This window comes from Mastigoproctus giganteus, chromosome 1, assembly GCF_048544385.1.
Source record: "Mastigoproctus giganteus isolate SK-2022 chromosome 1, ASM4854438v1, whole genome shotgun sequence".
NCBI lineage: Eukaryota > Metazoa > Arthropoda > Arachnida > Uropygi > Thelyphonidae > Mastigoproctus > Mastigoproctus giganteus.
Window position 1 is genome coordinate 155,011,356 of NC_143575.1, and position 25,907 is coordinate 155,037,262.

General features: G+C 36.4%; 1 protein-coding gene across 6 annotated transcripts in view; it reads right to left on the reverse strand.

The window, feature by feature from the left end:
- The window catches only part of LOC150091205 (voltage-dependent calcium channel subunit alpha-2/delta-3-like), a 1,918,419-nt gene that overhangs the window by 1,389,805 nt on the left and 502,707 nt on the right, over nucleotides 1-25,907 (reverse strand). For all 6 annotated transcript variants that reach the window (XM_090374703.1, XM_090374689.1, XM_090374699.1 and 3 more), the window contains exon 3: nucleotides 17,825-17,935. In XM_090374703.1, coding sequence (XP_090230829.1) covers nucleotides 17,825-17,935 — 111 coding nt within the window. The remainder of the gene's footprint in view (nucleotides 1-17,824; nucleotides 17,936-25,907) is intronic.

Sequence of the window (25,907 nt, forward strand, 5' to 3'; positions counted from 1 at the left end):
TTATCTCATACTCTTAATGTGATTATTGCCAACATGAACAACAATATCATTTTTTTTTTTTGTGCCCTTAAATAATATAATTGCTCTACGACATCATCAACTTTTGCCCTGGTCCTATTTCACCTATCCTTCTTGCACAACATATTTCCCATTTCTCTGATAACAGAGGCACCAACAACAGCGATCTCCTGTTGGACTAGTGCATTCTGCCTAGAGGGTTGCTGCTGTGTTGAAAGTGCAAGCTCTGGTGTTGAAGTGCTGGGAACTTCACAGGCCACCAAATTTAATTTCTTCAACAGCATTCACCCTGTCCTTCAAACCCTTATAAATGCTCATTAGAATGCTGAGTTGATGCTTAATATCCTCACACTCTTTATATCAAAAAGACGCTCACACATACAAAGGCAACCCCCTGGCTATATCATGGTCCATTCCAGACAGGTCTACAACTAAAAAGTAGTACATTTCATGAGACCATGATTTGAAGAGAAACTTCACTCACTCTCAGTTTTCCCCCGAGCCACAGCACTCCCACAACTTTGAGCCCTTTGCTTTGCTGCTCTCGTCTGATGCATGATTTCCATTCAAATTCAATTTAATTGAGTATACTACACTAAACTAATATATTTAAATGCAATAATAACACTATGCACTAGTTATGCAGCAATGATACATATTGCACCATCAAGTTTGTTATTAAATATATACATTACAATATCAAGCTTACATTATACGTATTTCTTATTGAGTTTATGCTATACTATTATGTTTGGTTATAAGTTAATTATAATAGATAATAAAATTATCTATTAATGCCAGCCTACGTTATTCAAAATTTACAGATACTTATTTACCAATTAAAACACTGAATTCTCTTTGCCATGCACTGCACTACACTACAAGTTAGAGAATATGATATTCATACCAAATCAGCAATACAAAGTTCTACATATATTAACTTATAACTTACAAAATCTCTAGCTAAATTTAAAAATAAACTAATAAACTATGTTTAGGCCAAATGGAATTTTTTGAACACCTATCTCTTCCCAGGAGCTCATAATTCTTCAACTTTGCCGTCAAAGACTGCCACTGTAACTAGACTACCAGTCTAGTTACATATTTAATCTTAGACAGCCAATATATACACACATTCTTCAAAATCTTTTTATTTCACCGGTGGCATGTATCAGTTAAACTAAGTCCACCTTTCCTTTTTAGCGCTTCTTTCTAGACAGTAGTAAAGAAGTTCCACTAAGTATTCATCCACTTTCACAGGAAGGCATTCAGATCCTTTTTGAGCATACAAATTAATAAAATAACAAGGTCAGCATATTATCACCAAATACTCAAACTACTCTTTTAATCCATCAGTAGTTGTTTCTTCAATCCCACATGCCTACATTTGAAAAATCAGCAAAATATAATTCAAACTGTTCACTTTTCTTGACATACCACCTTCATTTTCAATCTTTGCTGACCACAACCACGAAAAATCCATTTTTTTTATATTAAAAACATTTTTAATTAATTTGATTAACTTTTGAAATTAAAACTTCTTTTAGCCCTATCAGGAAGAAAAATGCAAATTGTAAAAACACAACTTCCAACAAAAACCTGCAACTGGATGACGGCCTGTCAGTAACAAGAGCAACTGCTGCACGAACCATGCACGTCAACAGTTTGACTCCAGATGGTGCTTAAACATCACAATGCCAGAGAGTGTCACCAATTGGAGGAAAGCATACAGCAGTAAAGTCAGCTTGCTCTCAATAACTGTACATGACAAATGGCAAATCAATAATTTCATATAACTAGGTTTAACTTAATTGATGAATTTTTCTTAACTGCGCAATAATTAACAGAAATTTCTGGAATTTTAAGTGAAAAAATCGGCAAGAAAAATTCTAATAGCTGTATGGATGGCATAGATGAAGAGCACAAATTTCTGAAATATTGTCTGGAATCTCACTGACCCTGTGTGATCTGCTCAGTTTTCTACTCCAGTTTTCAGGCCAACATTAACAGGCTCATTGTCAACACTAAGTGCCAATCAATTTTTTGAGGGAATTCCACATGCTTTCAGATTATTCGGAAGAAACTATACAATGTTTTACCATGCAATATCACCTTCCAATGCTGACAAATGAGAGCCAGCTGCTTTCAACATGACAATTTGTTTATTACAAAAGGTCACCACAATAAAATATAGCTTGAATCACTTCATGTACTGCCATCTGTAGCAATTAAAATGTGCTCACTTTAACAGAGCCATCAACATTTTATTTCCCTATCCATACAATTTTACTAACAATGCACTGTTTTTGTTGTATAAATGTAGCTTTTTGCTATTTCACTATCAGAAAACATATTTCTGTACAACATACCTGCATGATCAGCACAACTCAGACAAAGTTATGTTCTATAAACAAAATATGCAAATAACCTGCATGGCATCATTATCACCATGAAATGTAACATCTACATTTGCATTTCCTTCTATGCACTGCACACTGTCATTATGTTACTTGTTTACAAATATCTAATTTATCGTGCTTACCACTGCTCGAAATTAAAAAAATCACATTTATGTAGAGTACACAAGGCAAATGCATTACCTTGTTTGTGATACAGGGAAAATCTTGCATATGCGTCTGCTGAAATTATGTTATATTTCTTTGGCATCTTACTGAAAAATACTGTTAATCAGCTTTGCAGTACACAAGTGCCACAATGATTGGATGAGTATCAATTTGTTTCTTAACAAATTGGATGAGTACCAATTTGTTAAATAAAAATAAGCAGAAATTAGCAAAACTTGAAAAAAATTAACTTTTTTTTGTGAAATAATAAGCTATATTAAAATTTGTGAAATGGAAAAAAATTTAGTTTTTGCAAAAATACGGAAAAACTGTCATCCAATTAAATTAAAACAATCAGACAAAGAGAGATCAAATCAAGTAAAAAAGACAAATTCTCTGTGTAAATCTGGTGACTTGGCAGTTATGTATACTGATACTCAAGCAAGCAAGTGTGTAAGGGACTTCCCTAGGAAATGGGTAGTCCCTTCCACTCCATAATGTGTATATCTGAGCAGCTCCTGAATGAGAATACTGAATGGGTGATTGACAATTTGACAGCTGCTATACAAGTTTCCCCACTATGGCTTGAAATGGACATCCATAATGCATAATGGAGAGATGACTACTTCACCAAAGCAATAAAGACAGCTTATTTGCTTCCACATAAAGACAATGGACAAGAGCTGTCTGAAATTCCAACAGAAAATACGAGCAGCCTGATGGTGGACATGATCCGCCCATCAAACAAAAACCCGTGCCCTCAGCAACCAAGGGCTTTTATAGCAACTGGGTGCTGAAGCATTAGATTTGCATTGTGATTTTAAGATTGGGCAATCAATGGGTGTCGCCCAACCCCTGCTTTAACTCCTCCCTTGCTTCTACTAATTTCCTCTGGTGTATATTAGAATATTGACAGAGAGAGAGTGAGAGAGATAGATAGATAATATAACACATAACATTACTTAACATAAAGGGAAACATGTATAGAGAACTTGCATTCTATCTAGTTCTCTGTGTAAAAGTAAAACATATATTGCTTCCAAATCAAAGCTCAAACTTATAGTAATAATAATATCAAGGATTTGATTAAAGTTATAAAAATCATACAGTTAACTCTTCACAGAGTTCTGCATTCTATCTTTAAGAAATGTTCATAAGCACCTTTGCATTTTTGCATCTCTCTGTTAAAAAGGAATATATTGGGTGGTCATATTATTAGGAGTCCAGTCATCTCTCACCACCTATTCTCATCATAATTAAAGGACTAACATTTGTCTGCAATTGATTATTTTCGCTCCTTTAGGCATTCAATTTGCTAAGAAAGTCTCTTGGGTGCTTTAAGAGCATTATAGCCACACCACATACAAAGGGTACTAGGAAAGTTTTGCAATACAGCTTTGTTTATTTAATTTTTTCAAAGTAATTTCCTCTACATTCAATACACCTCTCCATCCTCCGAAACCAATCTTTAAGCCAGTTCTGCCAAGTTTCACTAGGGAGTAAAGCACACTCGTTGTCCCAAGCCCGTAGAAGGTCCTCATCACTGGAAAACCGCCTCCCTTTTAGCTTCATTTTCACATGCGGGAACAGTGCAAAGTCGCAGGGAGCAAGGTCTGGACTGTAGGGAGGGTGCTCGAGAAGTTTGTCCTGTCGTGGTCAAATATTCGGTGCAGGCTTTGGCGCGGTGAACTGGAGCATTTTCGTGATGGAGGTACCAGGTGTCCATTCTTGACTTTGGCCGCAGGTTCTTCATAGATCCAATGACTTTAGGCAGGCATTGTTCAGTATACCACTTAGCTGTGACTGTCTTCTGCGTGTCCAAAACGACACGTTCCACAATTCCACTCGATTTGAAAAATACAGCTATCATTTTCTTCTTTACAGATCGGGATTTTCTGACAATTACGGGTGTGTCGTCATCATCAAAGACCCAAACTTTGTTTTGAGCCTTGGTCGGCAGATCGTAATAGTACAGCCAAGTCTCGTCACCTGTCACAATGTTGTTCACATACCGAGATTGTCCCTTATCAAACTTTTTTAACATCTCCCGGCACCAAGTCACACGTCGTGTCATCTGCTCTTCAGTCAGTTGATGCGGCACCCAGAGAGAACAAAGTTTCTTCACGTGCAAATGATCTTGCAGAATCGAACGAATTGCTGGTGCATTTAGGCCCAAAGTATCCTCTATCTGTTGGTAGGTCACTCGCCTGTTTTCGTCAAGCATTTTCCTCACAGCAGTAACGTTTTCCTCCGTAACTGACGTTCGTGGCCTTCCCGGCCTCTCAGAATCCTCCAGAGTGAAATTTCTCCTTTGGAATTCTCTATACCACCTGAATATCGTTGTACGATGTGGACAATCATCATCTAGTGCAAGAGTCATTTCTTCTAAGCACTGGTCTATGGTTAAACCACGCACGAAATTATACCGCAAAACTGTCCTTATCTCATTTCGTGACCACGATGCCATCGCAAGCACTTTACACTCTCACTACTAATGAATAACTGAGCCCATCGACTTGGCGCGGCGGCTACTATGCACGTATGAACATGTCTCAACATGCAGCAACAAGCAGCTTCCTGTGATTCATTGTTGCGTCATATTGCAAAACTTTCCTAGTACCCTTTGTATTATAAAATTAAGAAGTTCAAATAAATAGAAAGGAAGCAAAAAGTTGTATCTATTAATGAATCACTTCAGTCATTTTCATCTGCACGAAAGGAAGAGTTTGCTTACCAGCTATATCGCTTTCTCAAAAGCAGGTTATAAGACCTCCTTCCCTATGGTGGAAACTAGGATGTGGTTCATCTGTTAGCTTCGAGGCTTTGTTTCAGCTTCCCGATCTTTCTTGCAGCTTCAGCTACTGCAACCCACTAGAACAATACCAACCTGGAGCTGCTCCCCTATACATCGTAAAAGCATTTCTCCCTTCTCCTTCCTTTCTTTAAGGGCTCTCCGAACCCTTTAAATACGCTTGTTCTCTCATTCCACGTCACAGACAGTCACCCATGGAATGCGCATTTACTCTCTCGCATTGCCTTTTTTGGTAATCATCCCGTAAAACATCTCTCCATTCCATCTCCACCGTGGCAATAAAAATCCTTTCGGTGCCTCCACGAACTCATGAACTCTTGCTCTCCTTCCGCCCACACTGTTGAGATGCAGGTGGGAGCAAGAAGTTGTGCAATATCTCATACATCCACACTTCCTTCCTGAAAAATAAGATTTTCTTCTCTTCATTAATTAATACCATGGATTCCCAATGAATATGGTTTTGCAGTTCCTCCTAAATATCCCAAGATACTGTATTAACATTTAATCGTTAATTAGTACTGTCGTTTATCGGGAGATGTGAAAATTCTCGGTCTAACAAGTCACCGAGCTCAATTCAGGTTCAGGATGAAGATTATGCTTACAACAAAAATGTACACACCATCTTTTGTGGCAAGAACCTGAAACCATTACCACTGTCCAGGAACTTATCACTGGCTTGTTGCAGTTGTCTTTCAAGGACCCTCACGTTGCATGACTAAATGGTTCGAAATGGTCCTATTCCTTAGCAAACTACACTGAATATATAAGCACTTGTCTTATATGTCTTCCAAAATGACATATAAGACAAGTGCTGACCATTCTCTCAAGGATTTTACACAAACAGCTAGTAAGAGTGATGGGCCTATAGAACTCCTGAATTCTTTCATGTGTAGCAAAGCTAAGTCAAGTTGCTTTAAGCCAGGAGTCCAGAAACTGCTTATCAAAACAGTTATAGAAAAAAACATATTGCCTGTTATAGAAAAAAAACAGCCGATTCATAGATTTTAGTGATAGGTATCTAATCATTTTATAATGGATGTTATCTGGTCCAAAAGCATTTGGCTTAGTAAGAGTCATGGCTGTTTTTAATCCTTGTATGGTAAATTTCATGTTGTATGGGTAAAAAAAAAAACATTTGAAATGAAATTAAGTGTTTGTTTCTCATTTTACTGTTTCAGGACCAGCAAATTCTCGAATTTCCCAGAGCATTGAGTATACCAGTTGATTCTGCGATGTGTTTTGATTATACAATAAAATGTTTAATACATTTTTGGCTCTATTCTTATGTGCATGTACAGTTCCCCTTCGTTTTTCAGATTTTGTCTCCAAATTGCCTTAGTGTTGGTCAATGAGGTAATAGGGAATATAATATGGATCCACAATTCCTTTTGGCTCTGAAGGCAAATAAGGATCCTTTGGCACAAAATGTTTAAAAATTATTAGATTAGAAATGGTAGGATATCTTCAAAATATTCCTCAAACTTTCATGGGTTCACAGTGCATAGAAAACATGAGATTCCTAAGACATTAGAACTAGGCTATGGATATTGAATCCCAGTGACACTGACTGGAGAACCAGAGGCATCACTAGGAGGTCTTTTCATCAAACACAGTTTTTATCCAAACATGAGTTTAAATTTTGATGTGGGATTTACTTAAAGAAGTATTGTCAAAGGCAAGAGCTTTTGCTTTCTAAAAATGGGACTACAATGGTCTCAGACAGTTTTTAATGTCTGAGACCATTAAATGGAAAGCATTCGGGGAAGTAACTGTAGAAGCCACCAGGCTTTTTATACTAAGAGATCAAGAAAGACCTGAATGGATATCAGATAACCTAAAGAGACTATTGGCAGGGGAAAAAAATGCATGGGATGCATATAAATTATCAATTAATACAGAAGCCTACCATAGATAAACAAGATAACATATAGTATAGAATAGACAATATTAATACTGAGTTGACTGCATTAGCAACACTTACTAATACCTAATGAGTCATCTTTTGTGGAGTCCATGTCAAGATGCATAATATACCCCATACACATTTTGACATGGACTCCACAAGGTATTGTGAGGTGTCCTCCTGTGGTAGTGCTATCCATGCATTGCATAATGTGTCCAGTAATGCCTGTGCATTGTCAAGAGAATGGTCGCAGAATTGAGTGTCCTTTTCCAGTAGGTCCCAAACATGCTCAACTGGGTTTAAATTCAGGTGGCAATGGGTAGACCAGAGAATTCATTGTCATGTTCCTAAAACCCGTTAGCAACCTGCTGGGCCTCATGGCATGGCAAGTTGTCTTGATGATAGAAGCTGGAGTTATCTGGATACAGTGTCATCATGAAGGGAAGTACATGGTTGGTAACAGGTGTTCCCATCAAGCTGTTGATTGACAGTCATCAGGCGACCCAGGACATGCCATGAAAACAGTCCCCAAACCATCAACACCACCAGCCTGCCAAATGGCAACAATGCATCCAGGTACCAGGGCCTCATGTTGCTAATATGCCCATCATAGAGTTGGAAACAGGTTTCATCAGATTGGGTGACAGATTTCCGAACATCGGTGATCTAGTGTTGGTATTGACATGCCCATGCAAAACTCAATTTCTTGTGTCTCACAGGGAGCATCGGTACCCATGATAGTCATGACTGCCATAGCCTATACAAGGTAATCAGGTGCATGGTTCATGTGGATATTGGTCTTTCCATTTCTATGTTGTATCCAGCACAACCTAAGAATGGCAAGTGCTGTGCTGCAATGGCAAGAGCACTGTGCTGCATCACTATGAGACAAGACACGTGACACTCACCACAAGATTCAACCGCATAGCTCTCCCATATGACCTTTGTCTAGATTTACTGCTGTTGGGACACTCATAGTAGACACATAATACTGCAGAAAGGGAGTGCACTTAACCATGTTGGGTGTTGATGAGATACCAGCACCTGCACATCTTGCTCCCACAAATCATTCCACATTTGAAGTCTGAAAGAGCTCAGAGAAAAGGCCTCAAGTGTTGGGGTTAAACATACTAAAATAATATTACCTCAACCAACAACTGATAAAAATAAAAGGTTTATTGAAACAAAAAATATAACCAAAAATTTTAAAAATATATTGGATTAAAAATAAAACTGGGTTTAAAAAAATAAGAACTAAAACAAATTAAAGACATTAAAATACAAAGCTAGATTAAAAACTTAAAATTAAGCAAACGGGGAAAGTCACTTTCAAGATGAAGAGCCTCTTTGTCAACTTACTGAAGTCTACAATAGCAGATTAGCTAAATACAGAAAGTTAGCCACATGCACACATACAGATACCCAGCTGTAGGCTGCACTTAGCATAAAGAAAAGCAAGAAGGGAGGGAAGGAATAATGGAAGAGGACATTAACTGTCAGACTCAGCATTGTTGTTGTTGTTGTGATGTACATTAAGCTGTTAGGTCACCACCTTTCATGCGTTGTAAAATGACAGCCTCCATAATAGGATGTATGTGGGTTCGATTGATGGTGGAAGTCACCAGAGCTATATGGAGAGCCTCTACTCATGAGAGAGAGAGATGGCAAGAATTATTAGCCCAACCTATTATTTCAATACATGTGCAAGCCTAACCTTCTGTATTTAGTTGACTCCCTGTAGTAGGCTTCAGTAAGTTGACAAAGGGGCTCTTCACCCGGAAAGCTATTTGCTCCATATGCTTGACTTTGTTTTTAATCTAACTTTGTATTTTAATGTCTTTCATTAATATGTTTTGGTTTTATTTTTAACCCAGTTTTACTTTTAATCCAATATATTTTTAAAATTTTTGGTTATATCCTTTTGTTTCAATAAACCTTTTATTTTTATCAGTTGTTGGTTGAGGTAATATTATTTTAGTATGCAAGATCTCCATGCTGGCCCATCCTTCCTCCCAAACACTCAAAGACTGATTGCCACCACATTAGAACTACAATCTTATATCAAACATTCCTGACTTTGAAAATTCACCAGCACCATAGACCAGTCCACTCCTTTATACTAGTACTACTCAAGAAGGAATAAATCTGGATATAAAACCCTTCTTCCTCTTCACTTTTGGTGCTTTGGAAAGGGTGATAGACACAAAATTCTAGAATTATTAATTGCATTTATTTGCTTCACAGAACTTGTTCCTGATGCACAGCAGTGATTTATTTCATATTCAACTTGAACCTTTGAAGGTAGATATGCACTTTTTACAATTCAGTGTCTAGCTGTTCATCACTACATTCACACATTCTCCTCAACTCTTTTTAAATTCATTATTTTAAAATTCCTTCCTTCCTAACCAGTGTCTTTTCTGTGTGCATGTGTTCAACACAACATCAACAAACTTCATTAATGCTAGCATTATTATTATTATGTTACCTAGGGGGTTTGCTCCCCTGCTCACTGCACTCACTTCTTTTGATAAAATAAAATAATTACAAAAGCTTTCAATACTGTATGTGTCTCTCTCTCTTTTACCAGGTATGAATACATGAATACGTTACATATGGAAATCAATAATGGTACCGCGTGGTCATGCTAAATAAATAAAGTGCGAGCATGAGGTTCATCTAAAATGATCACACTAAAACAGAAGATTGCTTTACTACAGTAAAACAAGCTTCTGTTACGTACTTTAGTATTTGTTACACATTACAACGTAACCACATCCCTCTTCTCCCATTGGCTAAATAAATATCACTAGGAGGAAAACTATTTTAATGTATAGAAAGATACTAAAATTTAAAATTTCATTCTTTTTAAGCAAAAAATGGTTGCAGGTAAAAAAAGCAATTGTAATAAATTAAGTGGTCAAGTTTTCAACTTGCATATAGACTATTACTTTATAGACATCACAAAGAGAGGAAAGCTAAAAATGAATGTTATCTACTACCAAAATATTAACACATGAAAAACAGCCTCCAAAAAGGTTAAGCATTCCTAACTTAACGTATAAGTGAAAATCATATATACAATGGGTGATTAAAAGAGATTGAGACAAATTAAATTTAAAATAAACAATGTTGTCTTACTGAGCTTCCAATGATTATTCCATTTTAACATAACTCCACCCATTTTCTTAGTACTTCAGAGAAGTGTGAGACCCTACTGAGAGACTTCATGATTTCCTGATCAAGTTTATCAAGGTAATGTCTGATAGAAAATGGTCACCTTTTACTTCACCTTTCAGCTTAAGAAATAATAAAAATAGCCAAAGTGCAAAATCTGGCCTTTGATCTTACTTAAAAGAAAAAGGAATTATAGGGTGAGGAATAGCCATCCAGACATTTTCAAATCAGAAATTTTCCAGCTCACTTCTGATTCAATTTCTTTAGAACTCCAGTGTAATAATTTCCAGATGCAGTATGTTTTATTACCATATGGGTGTAAATAATGCCTTTTGTAGTGAAAAAGGATAATCGAATGCTTATCAGCAGACATCACAGACCAGCCATTTTTTTGGATGTGAGGATGTGCTATGCTTCTACTGTTAACTAACTGTGCTGTACTGATTCTATTGGTGTGGTGATCCAGGACACATCTCCAGTGATTATTCAATGTTGGTATGTGTTTTTGAGGTGAACACAAATGTCATCTGTAATCTGCCTTTATTCAGACATAAGGAGTTAAGTAGGGGTACACCCTGGAGGAGAGAGAAGCTGCTGGATTTTTGCCTCTCCAAAGGGTCTTTATCAAAATAAAAAAAATGAACCGAATAATTTTCTTTAAGTTAAACCTGTAGTTCTGATTTTCAGACTTCCCTAAGAAAAATTCTAGGTAGTCACATTAATCATTGATGTTGATGAACATCCTGGGGTAGGATCATTCAGATCTGGTTCTTCCATCTTTGAATTGCTCATGTCATCAAAATACAGTGAATCTGGGCACAGACAGTATCCAAAGACTTTTTGCAAAAGTGCTGTTGTCATTGTTTTGTTCAGCAGTAAACAGAACCTTCACACTGGCTCACTGTTCATTCATTATTTTCCATGTGTATATGCTATCCTTTTTTGAGTTTTATCAGAAATTATTGCCTGCTGAAACAAAAAATGTATATGTTAGAAATGAATATTTGAGATGGTTTAAATGTATACAGTTTACTTTAACAATTCAACATGTTATGTAATAAAATTGCCATCCCTTCCAATAGTCTGCTTGTCCTTCCTTAAATTTATTCAAACACTTTGACAATAATAAATGGAAGTTTGTTCCAAAGATCAACTACCTGTTGGCTGAGGGCAAACTTTCACATATCTATCCTGCAACCATCCTTCCTCAGTTTGAATTTATATCCCCTTACATGTATAGTCTGAACAACAGGAAAAATTATGTCAGCACTCAGCTCACTCAATTATCCAAAGTCTAAAACACCTCATCAGATACCATATACCATAATTTGCAGATCCAAAGCCTTTCTTGGTAACTTTGTTCTCTCACCAGTCTGACTGCCCTTCTCTGCACCTGTTCTAGCAGATCCGCATCCTTCCTAAAATCAGATCTGGAAGCAGTATGTTTTGAAGATTATTTCAAATAATGTATGTTTATGTAAGAATTATAAACCTCCATTACGTGCTGCCATCTCTAAATTGTATTTTCAAGTAACTGTTTCTAATAGAGGGCAACATGAAAATAGCTTCGAAATCAGAAGTATCATGCCTATTAGTCTTAGTTGACCAATTCCAGCTTACAAACACCAAAATTGAATAAATTCTCTGGAATTCATATGGGTGTAAATATCCAGAAAGTTAATTAAATTGAAGCAAGTGGCATAAAAAGATGAAGAATATATTGCCGCATCAACAAATAATAGTATTTATTTATAATTAAATAATTTAAATCCATTCAGCAATCAAAGAATGATAAGAATGATTTAATATTTAAAAGAATTTAAGTATAAATTTTCAGTTTTAAAAAAACTTAAATTCCACAAAGAAACACTCCACAGAGTGTTTCTGTGGAGTGTTTCTTTGTGCCCCCCCCCCCAAGCTATAAGAAATTCTCTCCCTGTAATGCATACATTTGGAAAATTCACTATTCAGAGCCCTATGCATTCAGAAAACTCACTCCCTCCTGAAAGGGTTAATAAACAAGAATTAACCCTCACATTCTCCAGTAGTGTATGATCTACATATGCTCAGACTGATCTTTTCTAACAAGTAATAAGACAAATATGCAAACTGAACAATCCAATTATAAATGAGGGTGCTAATTATAAAGAAGGAGAGTAATTACAATACAAAATCTCAATCCAAAATGTGGCAAAGAATTTGAATATTTAAGGCAAGTGATAACAAAAGAATAATAACACCAGCCAATAAAAAATATTTTTTTCATAACTCCACAATGAAAATATGTGATTCTAGAGGAAATAAATGCCCTAATTCAAAAAATTGCTATAAAAAGTCTCTATCACGTCTATATTAAAAGATGTACTAACTTTTAATGTTAAAACAAAGGGGCATATACGTATAATTCAAGTTTGTAATACACCATGAATTGTCAAACTAATAGAGTAAGCTTATCTGCAAAAAGATCTACACCTCCCAAACACTTCCTAGTTCATTTCACAAATATATGTGGTCTCAATTCTAATCTCAACAATGTTCATTTCCACTTGCAGTCTGCCAAACCCCATGTATTTTTTCTGACAGAATCTCAATTCAGTTGATTCAACCACTGCTCATCGCAGTTGCACAAATTATTCATGTACGAATCCTTTCACCTCAAAGGTGGTACTTGTGCATATGTTCGTTCTGATATTCCCTGTCAGAGACTTGGTAATTTGGAAACTCCTCTTTTCGATCTTCTCTGGCTTAAAATCTCTCTACCTCAATTGTGTCAAATTCATCTGTTGTCTCTATCGTTCTCCCAACTCCACTAATCACTTGGAGCTCTTTGGCTTCCTCTCTTTGCAAATTGACTTTCTCCAGTCCAACTTTCCTAACAGTGAGGTAATTTTCCTTGGTGATTTTAATGTTCACAACCCCAGCTGGCTTCCATTTTCTGGTCATACTGACCCAGCTGGTCGAGATGCTGAGGCTTTTGCAATTACTAATGACCTTGCACAGATTATTCATTTACCTACAAGAATACCAGACAATCCTAGCCATACAGCCAACACGCTTGATCGTTTTCTCAAAAACAACCCTTCTAAGTACACGGTCAAAGTGAGTGGTCCATTAGGCACCTCAGATCACAACTTGGTGATTGTCTCTTCTCTAATAGACCTTTATCTCATGGCTATTTCCAACCTCGTGTTTTTTGGCATTAAAAGAATGCAAAATGGGATGACCTGTGAGATTCCTTTTCTTCTTTTCCTTGGTCAAATTACTATTTCAAAACTTCTGATGTCAACATTTGCTCAGATCGTGTCAGTGAAATTATTCTTGTAAGAATGGAATCCTATATTCCACACTCCACTTTAAAATCTCGTCCTCTAACTAAACCTTGGTTTTCCAATAAATGTGCTAAGGCTGTTCAAGAGAGGAACGTTGCATATCATAATTGGCTTGTTTCCAATTCTTCAGTTTCATTTACTGCCTACACCAAAGCTCGCAACAATTATAAAGCAGTTATTAATCCGTCCAAACTAGATTTTGAACAGGCTAAGAGTAGGAAACTTGCTTCTTGCCCTAATGGTAGCTGAGAATTCTGGTCTCTTGCCAAAGCTAGTGGCCACAACTTTTGCCCCTCTCTGCTCCCACAATCTCTCAAAACCAGATGGTTCTGTTGTCACTTCAGCCAAGGATAAAGCTGTTCTGCTAGCATCCCATTTTTCTACCAATTCTTGTATTAATGATCTTGGTAAAACACCTCCCACCATTCCCAACATGCTCCATTCAATGCCTTCTGTGGTCTTGCATCAAAAGGATGTCAGAAGGATTTTGACGAAACATGATGCTCGGAAAGCTCCAGGTCCTGATGATATTTCTCCACTTGTTCTCAAAACCTGTGCTTCTGAACTTACTCTTGTTCTTTGCTGCTTTTTTCACTTTCTTATTCCAAAGGTGTTTTTCCTTCTGCTTGGAAATTTGCTGATATCCAGCCAGTTCCTAAAAAGAGTGACAAATCCCTCCCATCCATTTATCATCCCATTGCAATTATTTCTACCCTTTCTAAAGTAATGGAGAAATCAATTAACCGCCAACTCTTAAACTACCTAGAAACCTTCCATCTGATCAACGATCACCAGTATGGTTTCCATCAGTGTTGATCCACTGGTGATATTCTGGCTTATGTTACCCATTTATGGACAAATTCAATGGAAAAGTTCGGTGAAACACAAGCAGTTGCTCTTGACATCTCAAAGGCTTTCGATCGTGTTTGGCATAAAGGTCTTCTAAACAAGCTTCATTCTTATGGTTTTCTAACTGTTTTTTTGTAATTGGTTATCCAGTTTTTTCTCTGACTGCTCACTGAGGGTGATGGTAGATGGCTCTCTGTCTTCTAACTTCTCCACTAATGCTGGTGTCCCCCAAGGTTCAGTTCTTTCCCCCACCCTTTTCCTCTTGTATATTAATGATTTTCTTCCACTGACTGGAAATCCTATTCATAGGTTTGCTGATGATAGCACATTGCATTCCACTTTCCATTTTGAGAAACCTTGCCCAGCTCAATCAGCTACAACTTCTTGAATATTCGCTACCAATTCCTTAAATGCCGATTTCCAGGTAATTCTGCAGTGGGGAAAAGACAACTTAGTTGATTTCAATCCTTCTAAACTCAGTCTTGTATTATATCTCGCAAAAAGGATTCTTCTGCTCCTATGCTTATCTTTGGTGACACCTATGCTTATCTTCTGCTCCTATGCTTATCTATGCTTATCTTGGCAAGTTGATATAACTCTTTTGGGGATTACCCTGACTTCTATTCTCTCTCTCTCTCTCTTGCCACAAGCACATTACAAATATTGCTTCCTCTGGCATCTAAAAAACTTGGTTTTCTCTTTCACTCTCAGCGTTACTTTTTTTCCACACAGCTGTTCACTCTGAACAAATCGCAAATCCACCCTACCATGGATTATTGTTCCCACATCTGGGGCGATGCTCCCAAAAACTCTTCAGGCTTATAGATTCCATTCAGAAGAGGGCAGTTAGATTAATTAATGACTCCTCTCTGACAGAGTCTCTCCACTCACTGTCTCATAGACAGTACTGTTTCTGCTGCATGCCTTTTCTACAGATACTTCCATGGGCACTGTTCTTCTGAATTGGCTTCTATAATTCCCACTCTCTTTCAAAACAGTCCTAAAACGTGCCGCCACCAGCCAATATCCATTTACTGTCCAACTTCAAACGCACAGAACCAACTTTTCATCTTCTTCATTCAACTTCCGTTTTCTGGAACAACCTTCCTTCATACGTATTTCCTGAAAATTACAGTCTAAAGAAGTTCAAGTCTAATGTCAACAAATATCTTCCTTCGTCTTCTCAACCTCCAACTCAAGCACGGTACTGAGTACTATAGGTTCTAATACCTCTCGTGTTTGGGGCTTTCATAAAAAAAAAAAAAAAAAAAAGTGTCAAAAAAATATTATATGTTCTCTATAACTCATTTAACTTTGAAAAAAATATCATAAATCATACCGAAATAGTTATATTTCAATAGTATATAATCAGCATACCTGTAATTGTCCTTAAAAAAGTTTACTACTAAGGGATTTCCTCTTGTATTCCTGTTTACTCACCCTGAGAAGGAACCAGCAGTAATTCCCCATTATTACGGTGCCCTGAGATCTTTGTACCACTTTTCCATCATGGAAAAATCTTGAAACTGCTCCCATTGTTCTTCACTCCCAGATTTTCAGGAAAAAATTTCAGATGAGGAATGAAGAAAATAAATTTTCAATGACATTCGACACCCCATGTTTTTGTACCACTCGAGTAAATTATACACCAATATTTCATATTTTCTTCTTTCCTATTACCCAAAAAACCATGTACTACAGCCTTAAATGATTACCAAGCTGCCAATTCAACCTCCTTTAACTGGGTTTCAAACACATCATATTTCAAGAGTTTCCTAATTTCGGGTCCTACCAAAATTCCTTCCTTAAGTTTGGCATATGTTAAATTAGGAAACACACTTCTGAAGTATGCAAATCCATTACCTTCTTTATCTAGTCCATTCATGAAATTTTTCATCAATCTAAGTTTGATGTGCAGGGGTGGAAGAAGAAGCTTTGATCCTGGTATGACAGAAGTGCAACATAATGTACTTCTGTCACATGGCTGTCCCAGAAACACAAAAAACAACAATATTTTGTGAAACTCCCCTGCAAACCAATAACCTTAAGATCATTGCATATGTTTCAACTGTAATCCTGGTATTTTATAGCATGTAGAACCTTAGACATGCTTTCATGACTTTCTTTGAGTCCAACTGAATTAAACACAGGAACTGATAGAAATTCATTGCCATTATGAAGCAAAAATGCTTTTAAACTTAATTTTGAGGCATCTATGAATGAACCCAATTCATCTGATTTATGTACAACACCTAGTTCTTTCAGAAGTCCGATAATGTTTTTGCAAAAACACATACTGTCGTCCATAGCAAAATATTTCGAAAACTTTTCATGTCTTTTTCGAAACACTGAAATCATTGTTAAGGCTGCGAGTATATTCCACTGTTGTAATCTAGAACCTACTTGGAAAACCTTGGCACAGCCTACAAAAATCCTCACCAAAAACACTAAGTGTGCTCTCTTCAAATTCTAAATTGTTTAATCAGAATTTGAATCTAAGAACCATAGGTAGAAGTCTGATTATGTTTATCACAAGAAAACAGAGGCCAGAACTGATTGCTAAAATTAAGAGAATTAGCTTATATCTGTTAAAATAAATCAGTATGTCATACATTACAGCTAGATTATGCAAAATTGACATATTTTGGTAAAACGTAACTCCCTCTATATTTAATAACTGTGACGTGATGTGAAACTATCATTGTGATTTTCAAAATCTACACATAAAAAATTGGTTAAAAATGGCATTTGAGTTCTTGGAGGTAAAAATCATGTTGGTAGTGTAATGGATAAATTACCTTAAAAATTAATAATAATATCTTGCAAATGTACTTCACTAAAAAAAGGAATTAGGTTTATGGGTTATTTTTGAAGTGCAGCAACACAATAAGGCTACAAGAAATCAGTATAAAATGTTTGCAAATTGTGTATCTTATAGCTAATCTGTCTGTTTTTTATGGATAAGTTTTTTTTTTGGGGGGGGGAGTTTACTCACCTAAGACAGTCTAATTAACATACAGAAAAAGGAATTAAACGAGTAATAATCATGTCAGCTTTGAAGAGTCATTCATACTTTACATGATCAATGCTAATCAATTTTAAATTAAGTGAAGAAAAGTAATTATGAACAGAAATTACTATGACAAAACAGCTAAAAAAAAAAAAATCTTACTTTCACTACTTTTCGTTTCCACCCCAACATGTTCTGTACATCCATTTTCATTTCCTGTAGCATTTTATTTGCATCTATCCATTCTGCCTTAGCACCCAAATCATTAAAGTTCTAAAAGAAGAAGAAAAAAAAAAAAAAAAAAACTTTTTTTTTTGTAAAATAGCATTCATTTTAGTAACAAAAATAACATTTAAAATAATTTGGAACAAGGGAATTATTTGGTTCTTAAAGATTAATAATAAAATAAACAAACACTCTTATATGACATGATAATGTACAGTATTAAGAACTGAAACATACTTTTAATGACTAAAGGACTTCATTTCAGAAGGCAGTTCTTTGCCTCACCATCAGGCTTGCAATATCAAGAAATAATTACTCAATGTGCATTCAAAACAAGATAAGATGAATATAGAATTCACTGAAGCTTACTTAATGAAGGAAATATAAAGTTTAACAAAATCTTTTGAGCTAAATGAACTGACCTTTAAAGACGGGATTACAAATAGTATTATTATTTGTAATAATACTAGAACTGACTAATGAAATGTCAAAAATCAAGTGAATGGGTAGATGGGAATGTCATTATGACCTAAATGTTGTTGATGATTCAATACCATTCTTGTTGATGATTCAATACCATAAGTCTTAAAAAAGCAACACTGGTGAAATTCTAAAAAGAAACAATACACACTTAGTGTTTTTAATCAAAGCTTTTATTTGTTGGATTTATTTTTTAAAAAAATTAATTAAACAGAAAACCTTGCTCATCTAATGATATTTCAAACTGCTTTTGGAATTAGATATCAAGTCTATAAAAAGAACACAAGAACAAAAAAAAATCAAAATCAGAAAATAATGATTGATTACATAAAGTAGAAAGAATAAGAAAGACAAAATGAAACCTGAGTGATTTTTTTAACCTATCAAAATTTTCAGGCTAGGTAACTTCCCAGAGGCAACAACACACTGTGAAGGGAAACAATATACACCAATACAAAGTTAAGGCAGATGATTAAAGAAACAATGTGGCTTATTATTTGTATATTCCAAGAAATATGGAAAAGATCCAGATCATGGTGGAAAACTGATGTAGAAGGCAAGAAAAACCATTAAATTATTTTCATTACCAATATATTATATTCAAAAACATCAACAGGCAGCACGTCATAAGAAACAAGCTAAGGTCCCTGTCTCCACAAGCCCTTACATAAGATACTACAGTCAAGTCCAAAATTATGAGGAATGTGAGGAGCTTACATCAAGGAAGGAAACTTCAAAATGTAATCGAGAAAGTTACCTAACCAAAAGTAGAAATCACAAATTAGCAAAATAAGGCAGATAAGATAACAGAAAATAATGACAGGCACCCATGTGTTTTGTAATAAAGAACAAGACAAGTATAATAATGGGGTCAGTATCATTATGCACAAAAGAACAGACAAAATTTATCTTGCACTCTCAGAGGTATCAAGATGAGTATCAACACAAAACCAATCAAAATAAATATCCTGTGAGTATACACACCAATAACTGATGCCAACAACCAACTTAAGAATACTGAAGCCTCGAAAGTCAGGAATATGACTGATTATAACATTCTTCTTGACACCAACTAAGCAGTACTTTTTTTATTTTTTATTATTTTTTTTATGTAAACACTATACACAAGAAGTATTAGAACCTATAGTACTAAGAACCATGCATGAGTTGAAGGTTGGGAAAATGAAAGAAAATACTTGTTGACATTAGATTTGAACTTTTGTAGATTGTAATTTTCAGGAAATACATATGAAGGAAGGTTGTTCCAGAAAACAAAAGTTGAATGAATAAATGAGGAACAAGAAAAGTTGGAGTAAAAGGATGTTAACTGGTTGTGGCACATGTTGGGACTGCTTTGGAAGATTGATTGATTGATTGGTTTAAGAATTCTTGGTGCAAGAGCTACTATGGCTAAAATGCACCTGGAAGGTTTTATACAACAGTTTTGTTCTTATTCATATTTTTCTGCTAATAGTTTCCAAGCATCACAGAGTGACTATAGCTTGCTCCAGAAATAACATTTGGGTTTCATATTTGATTGTAGTAATTTCTTTTCTCGAGGAACTGAAAAACATCTGCTATATTTTTCATATCTTCCAGTATGGTTTTGAGAGTGAGGAAGTGATGTTTGATTAACTCTTTGAAGCAGTTTCGGCACTCATCTGAAAAAGCTGGACAAGTAATCAATACATGTTCTACTGCTTGTTGTGTGGTGGATAGGACATAGAGGGGGGGGGGTCCTCTCCTCGCAAAAGATGAGAGTGGCTGAAATGCGTGTGTCCTATTCTTAACTGTGCAAGTTTCACTTCATCATGTCTATTTTGCTGTATGCTGGATTTCCATGGTTGGAGTAAACTTAAATCTGATGCAATTTGTTACTGGTTAGTACTTGCCATTGCTGTTGCCAGTGATGTATCCCACTGAAATGAATAACTTGTTTGTAGTCTGAGAAAGGGATATATTCTGATGCAGAAATGTTGCCATTGGCTTCTTTAGCAGCTCTGTCTGCTTGCTCATTACAATGTATTCCAGCATGACTTGGGATCCAGCAAAATCTAATGTTACAATGTTGTTCAAGGAGTTTTGATACTCTGTATTGAATTTGCTGGATTTGTAAATGTTTGTTAGAATTGATAATTTTGTATCACCATCATGGAACTAAGGGAGTCAGTGAAAATGATGCTGTTTTGGGAACTTGAATGGTCGATTTGGTTTAGTGCTAACATAATGGCTTGCGGTTCTGCAGTATAAATGCTGTAGTCTTTTGGGAGTTTTTGGGCCAATGTGATATCAGAAAAGTAAACTGCCGCTCCCACGTGAGATTCAGTTTTGGATTCATCTATGAAGAGAAAATATTCGCCATGCCCTTCAGTGATGCTCGAGCACAATGGATGTCCAATTGCAGATCTAACTCTAGTTGCAAATACTCTAGGGGAAACATTTACAATAAAATCTTTCCTCCACCCCCCAGAGTTTTTGGCCCTGAAAAAGAAAAGTGAGAAAAACCTACTAAACTTCTAAGCTTCTTCCTGTGAAAAGGGTTTGAACCCTATACAACAAGCCCTTTTCACAGGAAGAGTTAAATGCAGTGCTCTTTCTCATGCATGAAAGTGCTGTATGGCCGATGACATCCACTATGAAATGTTAAAACACCTCTCACTACAATCTGAGGATCACCTTTTAATTTTGTTTAACAGAATTTTTCTTAACGAACAATTTCCGGATTCCTGGCGAAAGGCTATTGTTCTTACTTTCCCAAAACCAGGAAAGGATCCTAGAAATCCAAGTAACTATCATCCTATCACTCTGACAAGCTGTTTGTGCAAAATCCTGGAAAGAATGGTTAATGCACTCCTTGTATGGTATTTGAAAATAAATGATCAGCTGTCCAGGACTCCGAAGAAAAGGTGTGACTTCTGAAGAAATAGATCCACTCTGGATCATTTAATCTGATCGGAAACTTGCATTCGTGATGTTTTTATTAAATCCAACCATCTGATAGAAGTTATTCTTGCTTGGCTCCGCATAGGTCATAGTCACCTAACACCTAACACATTCCTATTTGCTGAGGACAGATGAACCACCTATGTGTGAGATGTGTATCGTTATTTTAACCGTCCGTCACCTTCTTATAGAATGTCCTGTTTTTATAGAACCACGATGCTTGTGTTTTACTGCTTTTAATAATCTGACTGAACCATTTACACTCAGTCAGATTATAGGTGACACACAACATGTTTGACATTTTTAACTTTTTACATTCCATTAATTGATATTCAAAGATTTAAGTTTTATATTTTATATGGGTTTACTTAACTTTATACATTTTTTACATAATAGCTTGTTGCGGTAGCCTATACCTAGGCTACCGCAACAAGTAGCCTAGGTATAGGCTACCAAAATGTTTAGTATCCCGTTTAAATTTGACGGATTATGGCCTTAGCTGCCGATGCGCCATTAAAAACTAAATCAAATCAAATCTGTTTGCAATGGCCCCAAGTACCAAGCAAGTGACTATAGTGATTTCCAAGCGATTTTCTTAAAGAGCAGCTGATAATTATAGTGTTATTCTTCACTTTTTCCAGAGTTATTTAATTTTGCTCGATTAAAGTAAAGAAGTTAGTGTACCTAACAGAATGGAAAGACACCTTTTTTCTCAGTACTCAGTAGGAAGCAATAAAGAAAGGTTAGTAGTTAGTACATAGGACTAATTTACTAATGCACTAACTACTAACCTTCCTTTATCGCTTGGTCTCTGGTGGGGCTGGAAACCTGGGAGAAGAAAGCCACCTTCCCAGGGCCAAAAGGATCAAAGATGGACAAAACTAAACAGTCCACTTATGGATCTAGATAAGCATGATCCAGATCATGATGACACAACATCCCATGCTAAGAGACAAAAAAAAATAGAAGGAACAGATAATACCGCACCTCTCTTTTTAATACTACACCCCTCCACAGACCAATCATTGAGTAAGCACTCCCCATTTTTGATACAAAAATGTCTTGAAAATGTGGCTGGCCCTCTAAAAATGGTTAGGCGATTAAGATACAGAGATTTTTAGTTGAAATGACCGAACATAGACATGCTGTGAGACTATTAAAAGTATCTACCTTTGGTGGAATTCTCATGAAGGTTACCCCACATGCCACCTTAAACTCCTCTAAAGGGGTATTATAACAAATGGGATTTGTTAAACATATCGGAGGTTGAACCAAAAGAATCATCATCAAAAAAAGAATGAGAGCCCATCTCTTCTCGAACAGTGATACTCACATTTAAAACCGAAATCTACCTACCACTGTAACAGCTGGTTACTTTAGATGTCAGGTAAGACCTTACATTCTGAACCCAGTTCGGTGCTTTAAGTGCCAATAATTTGGTCATTCGCAAACTGTTTGCATAGGTGTAGCCACCACCACTTCTAGTGGTTCTAAAGACTAAAGAACGTACACACACACAAACTGTAACACTGAAGTGAAAAGTTATCCCAACTGTCACAGCAAACATTCTGCTTTCTCAAAGGAATGCCTCCAATAGAAATGGGAAAAGAATATTCAGAAATATAAGATATAGCAGAAAGTGTCATACCAAGAGGCAAAGAAACATTTGCAGTGCCTATTAAGTCATCTACATATGCTTCAGTTACACAGCAGCTACACTCAGTAGCAACTCAGACTGACTGCTCAGTCCCTCCAAATATATCGATATCTATTTGGGCGAATCACTTCTTTCCTCATCAAAGGAACAGTCTGCCTCCAGATATGCTACTCAAGAAGCTAATACACCTGTAACAATACCTCCAGAAAAGAAACCCAATGTGCAACCAACGGAATGAACCAAGAGCCCTGAAAGGAACAACATGCATAAATTAATATCTTATACCATGGACATTGATGGAAAGGTAAATGAAGATGATACAGTTCTTGAGATTCATGCAGAGGGAGACGTTGACATGGGAAGGTCAACCTTCCCAAAGAAAGAAAAAGCAAAACTAGACAGGCACAAACAAAAATATCTGTGGGAAGTAACCAAACATACCAGTTAAAAACCAAACAAAGCACACAGTGATTCAATGGGTTTGTTGCAAACTTCGTGCTAATTTAGATGACCTATATGATCTCCTAAGTGAATATAAGCCTGCTGCAGCAAGCATACAAGAAACTGATGAATGCAGTTTTTATAAGAAACACTTCACCATGTATAGAAAAGATAGAAACTGTTCTAATGCAGCTCATGGAGGAGTAGCACCCTTAGTAAACTCTCTAATTCCTTCTAGACATGTTCCCCTACAAACACCATTGGAGACAGTTGCACCTCACATCACCAGTGGCATAACAATAACATTAGTCTTATTGTATCTGTCGCCAAACCATGCTTACACTCCTGCTGATTTTAGATAACTTAGAGAAATACCCACTTCTTTCTGTATTCTTGGTGGCTGGAATGGCAATCACCCCCAATGGGGCTCTCAACGTCTTGACTGCAGAGGGAAAATAATTGAAAAATTCTTAGATAAACAACTTAACTATTTTAAATACCCGTAATCACACATATGTGCATTTATCATCTGGCTCAATCTCTGCTATTGATCTGTTAGTATGTTCTCCAATAATATTTCTTCCCATAGACTGGACAGTTACCAACAACCTGCATGATAGTGACCACTTTCCGATCATCTGTAATTTCTATACAAGTTCTCATCTGCAGAGTAACATTAGAACATTTTGGAAATTTGACAAGGCCAACTGGATGAAATATCAAGAAATAGCTCATTTAGATTCCTCCATCATTGCAACTGTCAAGATTGATTCTGCAGTATTACACAACAAATAATGATAGCAGCTGAATTTGCTATCCCGAAATCATCATCTAAAATCCGGATCCATCCTAAAATGTGGTGAAATAAAGCATATAGCTTTGCTAAAAGAGAAAGTAATAAATTCTGGAATCAGTTTCGAAAAAACTCCATCCACAGCCAAATCTCCTACAGTTTAAGAGAGCAAGGGCTAAGGCTCATCATGTAAGGCGAATGCATAAAAAAGAAGCATGGGTGCATTATGCTGCCACTATAAACAGATCCACAAATACTGCTACAGTCTGGAAAAAAAATTAAATGAATTAAGGGCAAATACTCGTGTGCAACTCTAATGCATTCGATTCGTCTTTTGAAACACACTCAGCTGTTTCCACATATTAACCAGCTTTTCAGTTGCTGAAATCCAGGGCAGAAAAGTATAAACTGAATTTCAATACCTCTCTCCAAATTTCATAAAATCTGCTTTTGACCATGTTGGAATTGCAGTGCACTCACACGGGTGAAGAACAGAGATTCCAGGTCCTGATGGAATTTATTACACAATGATTTCCTATTTAAGTGAAAGATCATTAAGTTCTCTCTCAAGACTCTATAATAGAATTTTCTTTGAGGAATATTATTCCGCTAGCTGGTGCCATTCTTATGTGCTAGCCTTCCCGAAACCAGGAAAAGACCACACAGATCCGAAAAACTGTCGGCCTATCTCCTTAACCATTTGCTTGGGAAAAACATAGGAAAAAAATAGTTGACGCTCGACTAACATGGTTCCTGGAGACTCAAAACAATCTGAGTCCAGGCCTGGTTTTCGGAGAAGTAGATCAACGCTTTGCCTCATTATCAAAGTGGAGGGAAATATTCGGAATGCTTTTCTAAGAAATGAGCACTTTGTAGTGATATGCATTTACATCGAAAAAGCCTTTGAGGCAACTTGGCAATATGGGATTCTTCAGGATTTACATAAATTTGGTCTTCAGGGTCATCTCCTGAAATTTATTCAGAACTTCCTAGCTAACAGATCCTTCCAAGTCCGATTGCATTCTTCACTTTCAGGAACATATGTACAAGAAGAGCGAGTTCCCCAGGGCTCAGTGCTGAGCGCCACAATTTTTACCATCAGGATCGATTTTATAACCAGTGTATACCTGACATGGTGACCTGATGATCTTGTAATCTCATGTCATTCTCAAAATATGCGACTTATTGAGAGACAACTACAAGACACCATTAACAGAATAGTCTCTTGGGCCAGAAACAGTGGTAACAGAATTTCTAAATCGCAAACACCTGCAGTACACTTCTGTTGTAAACACATTACTCAGATTGTTTTGACCCTCATTGTGTTACTTTTCAGCCCAGAACTCGATTTCTTGGTATAATACTTGATACAAAAATTAACTTCCTAGAACAGGGGTGGCGAACCTTTTTAAGGGTGTGTGCCAAAATTGACTAAATCTTTTAAAAAAAAAAACTACCCTCACATGCCGCCTGGAATTTTGTAAAGTACAGTAAACAGTAAACTTCTCTCTCTCTCTCTCTCTCTCTCTCTCTCTCTCTCTCTCTCTCTCTCTCTCTCTCTCTCTTCTCTCTCTCTCTCTCTCTCTCTCTCTCTCTCTCTCTCTCTCTCTCTCACAGGGTAACTTGGGAATTTTTTTTGGCTGGTGCAGCATAAGCCTCAGGCTTCCTTGCACCATATGGCTAATAATAATAATAACTCACAAAGG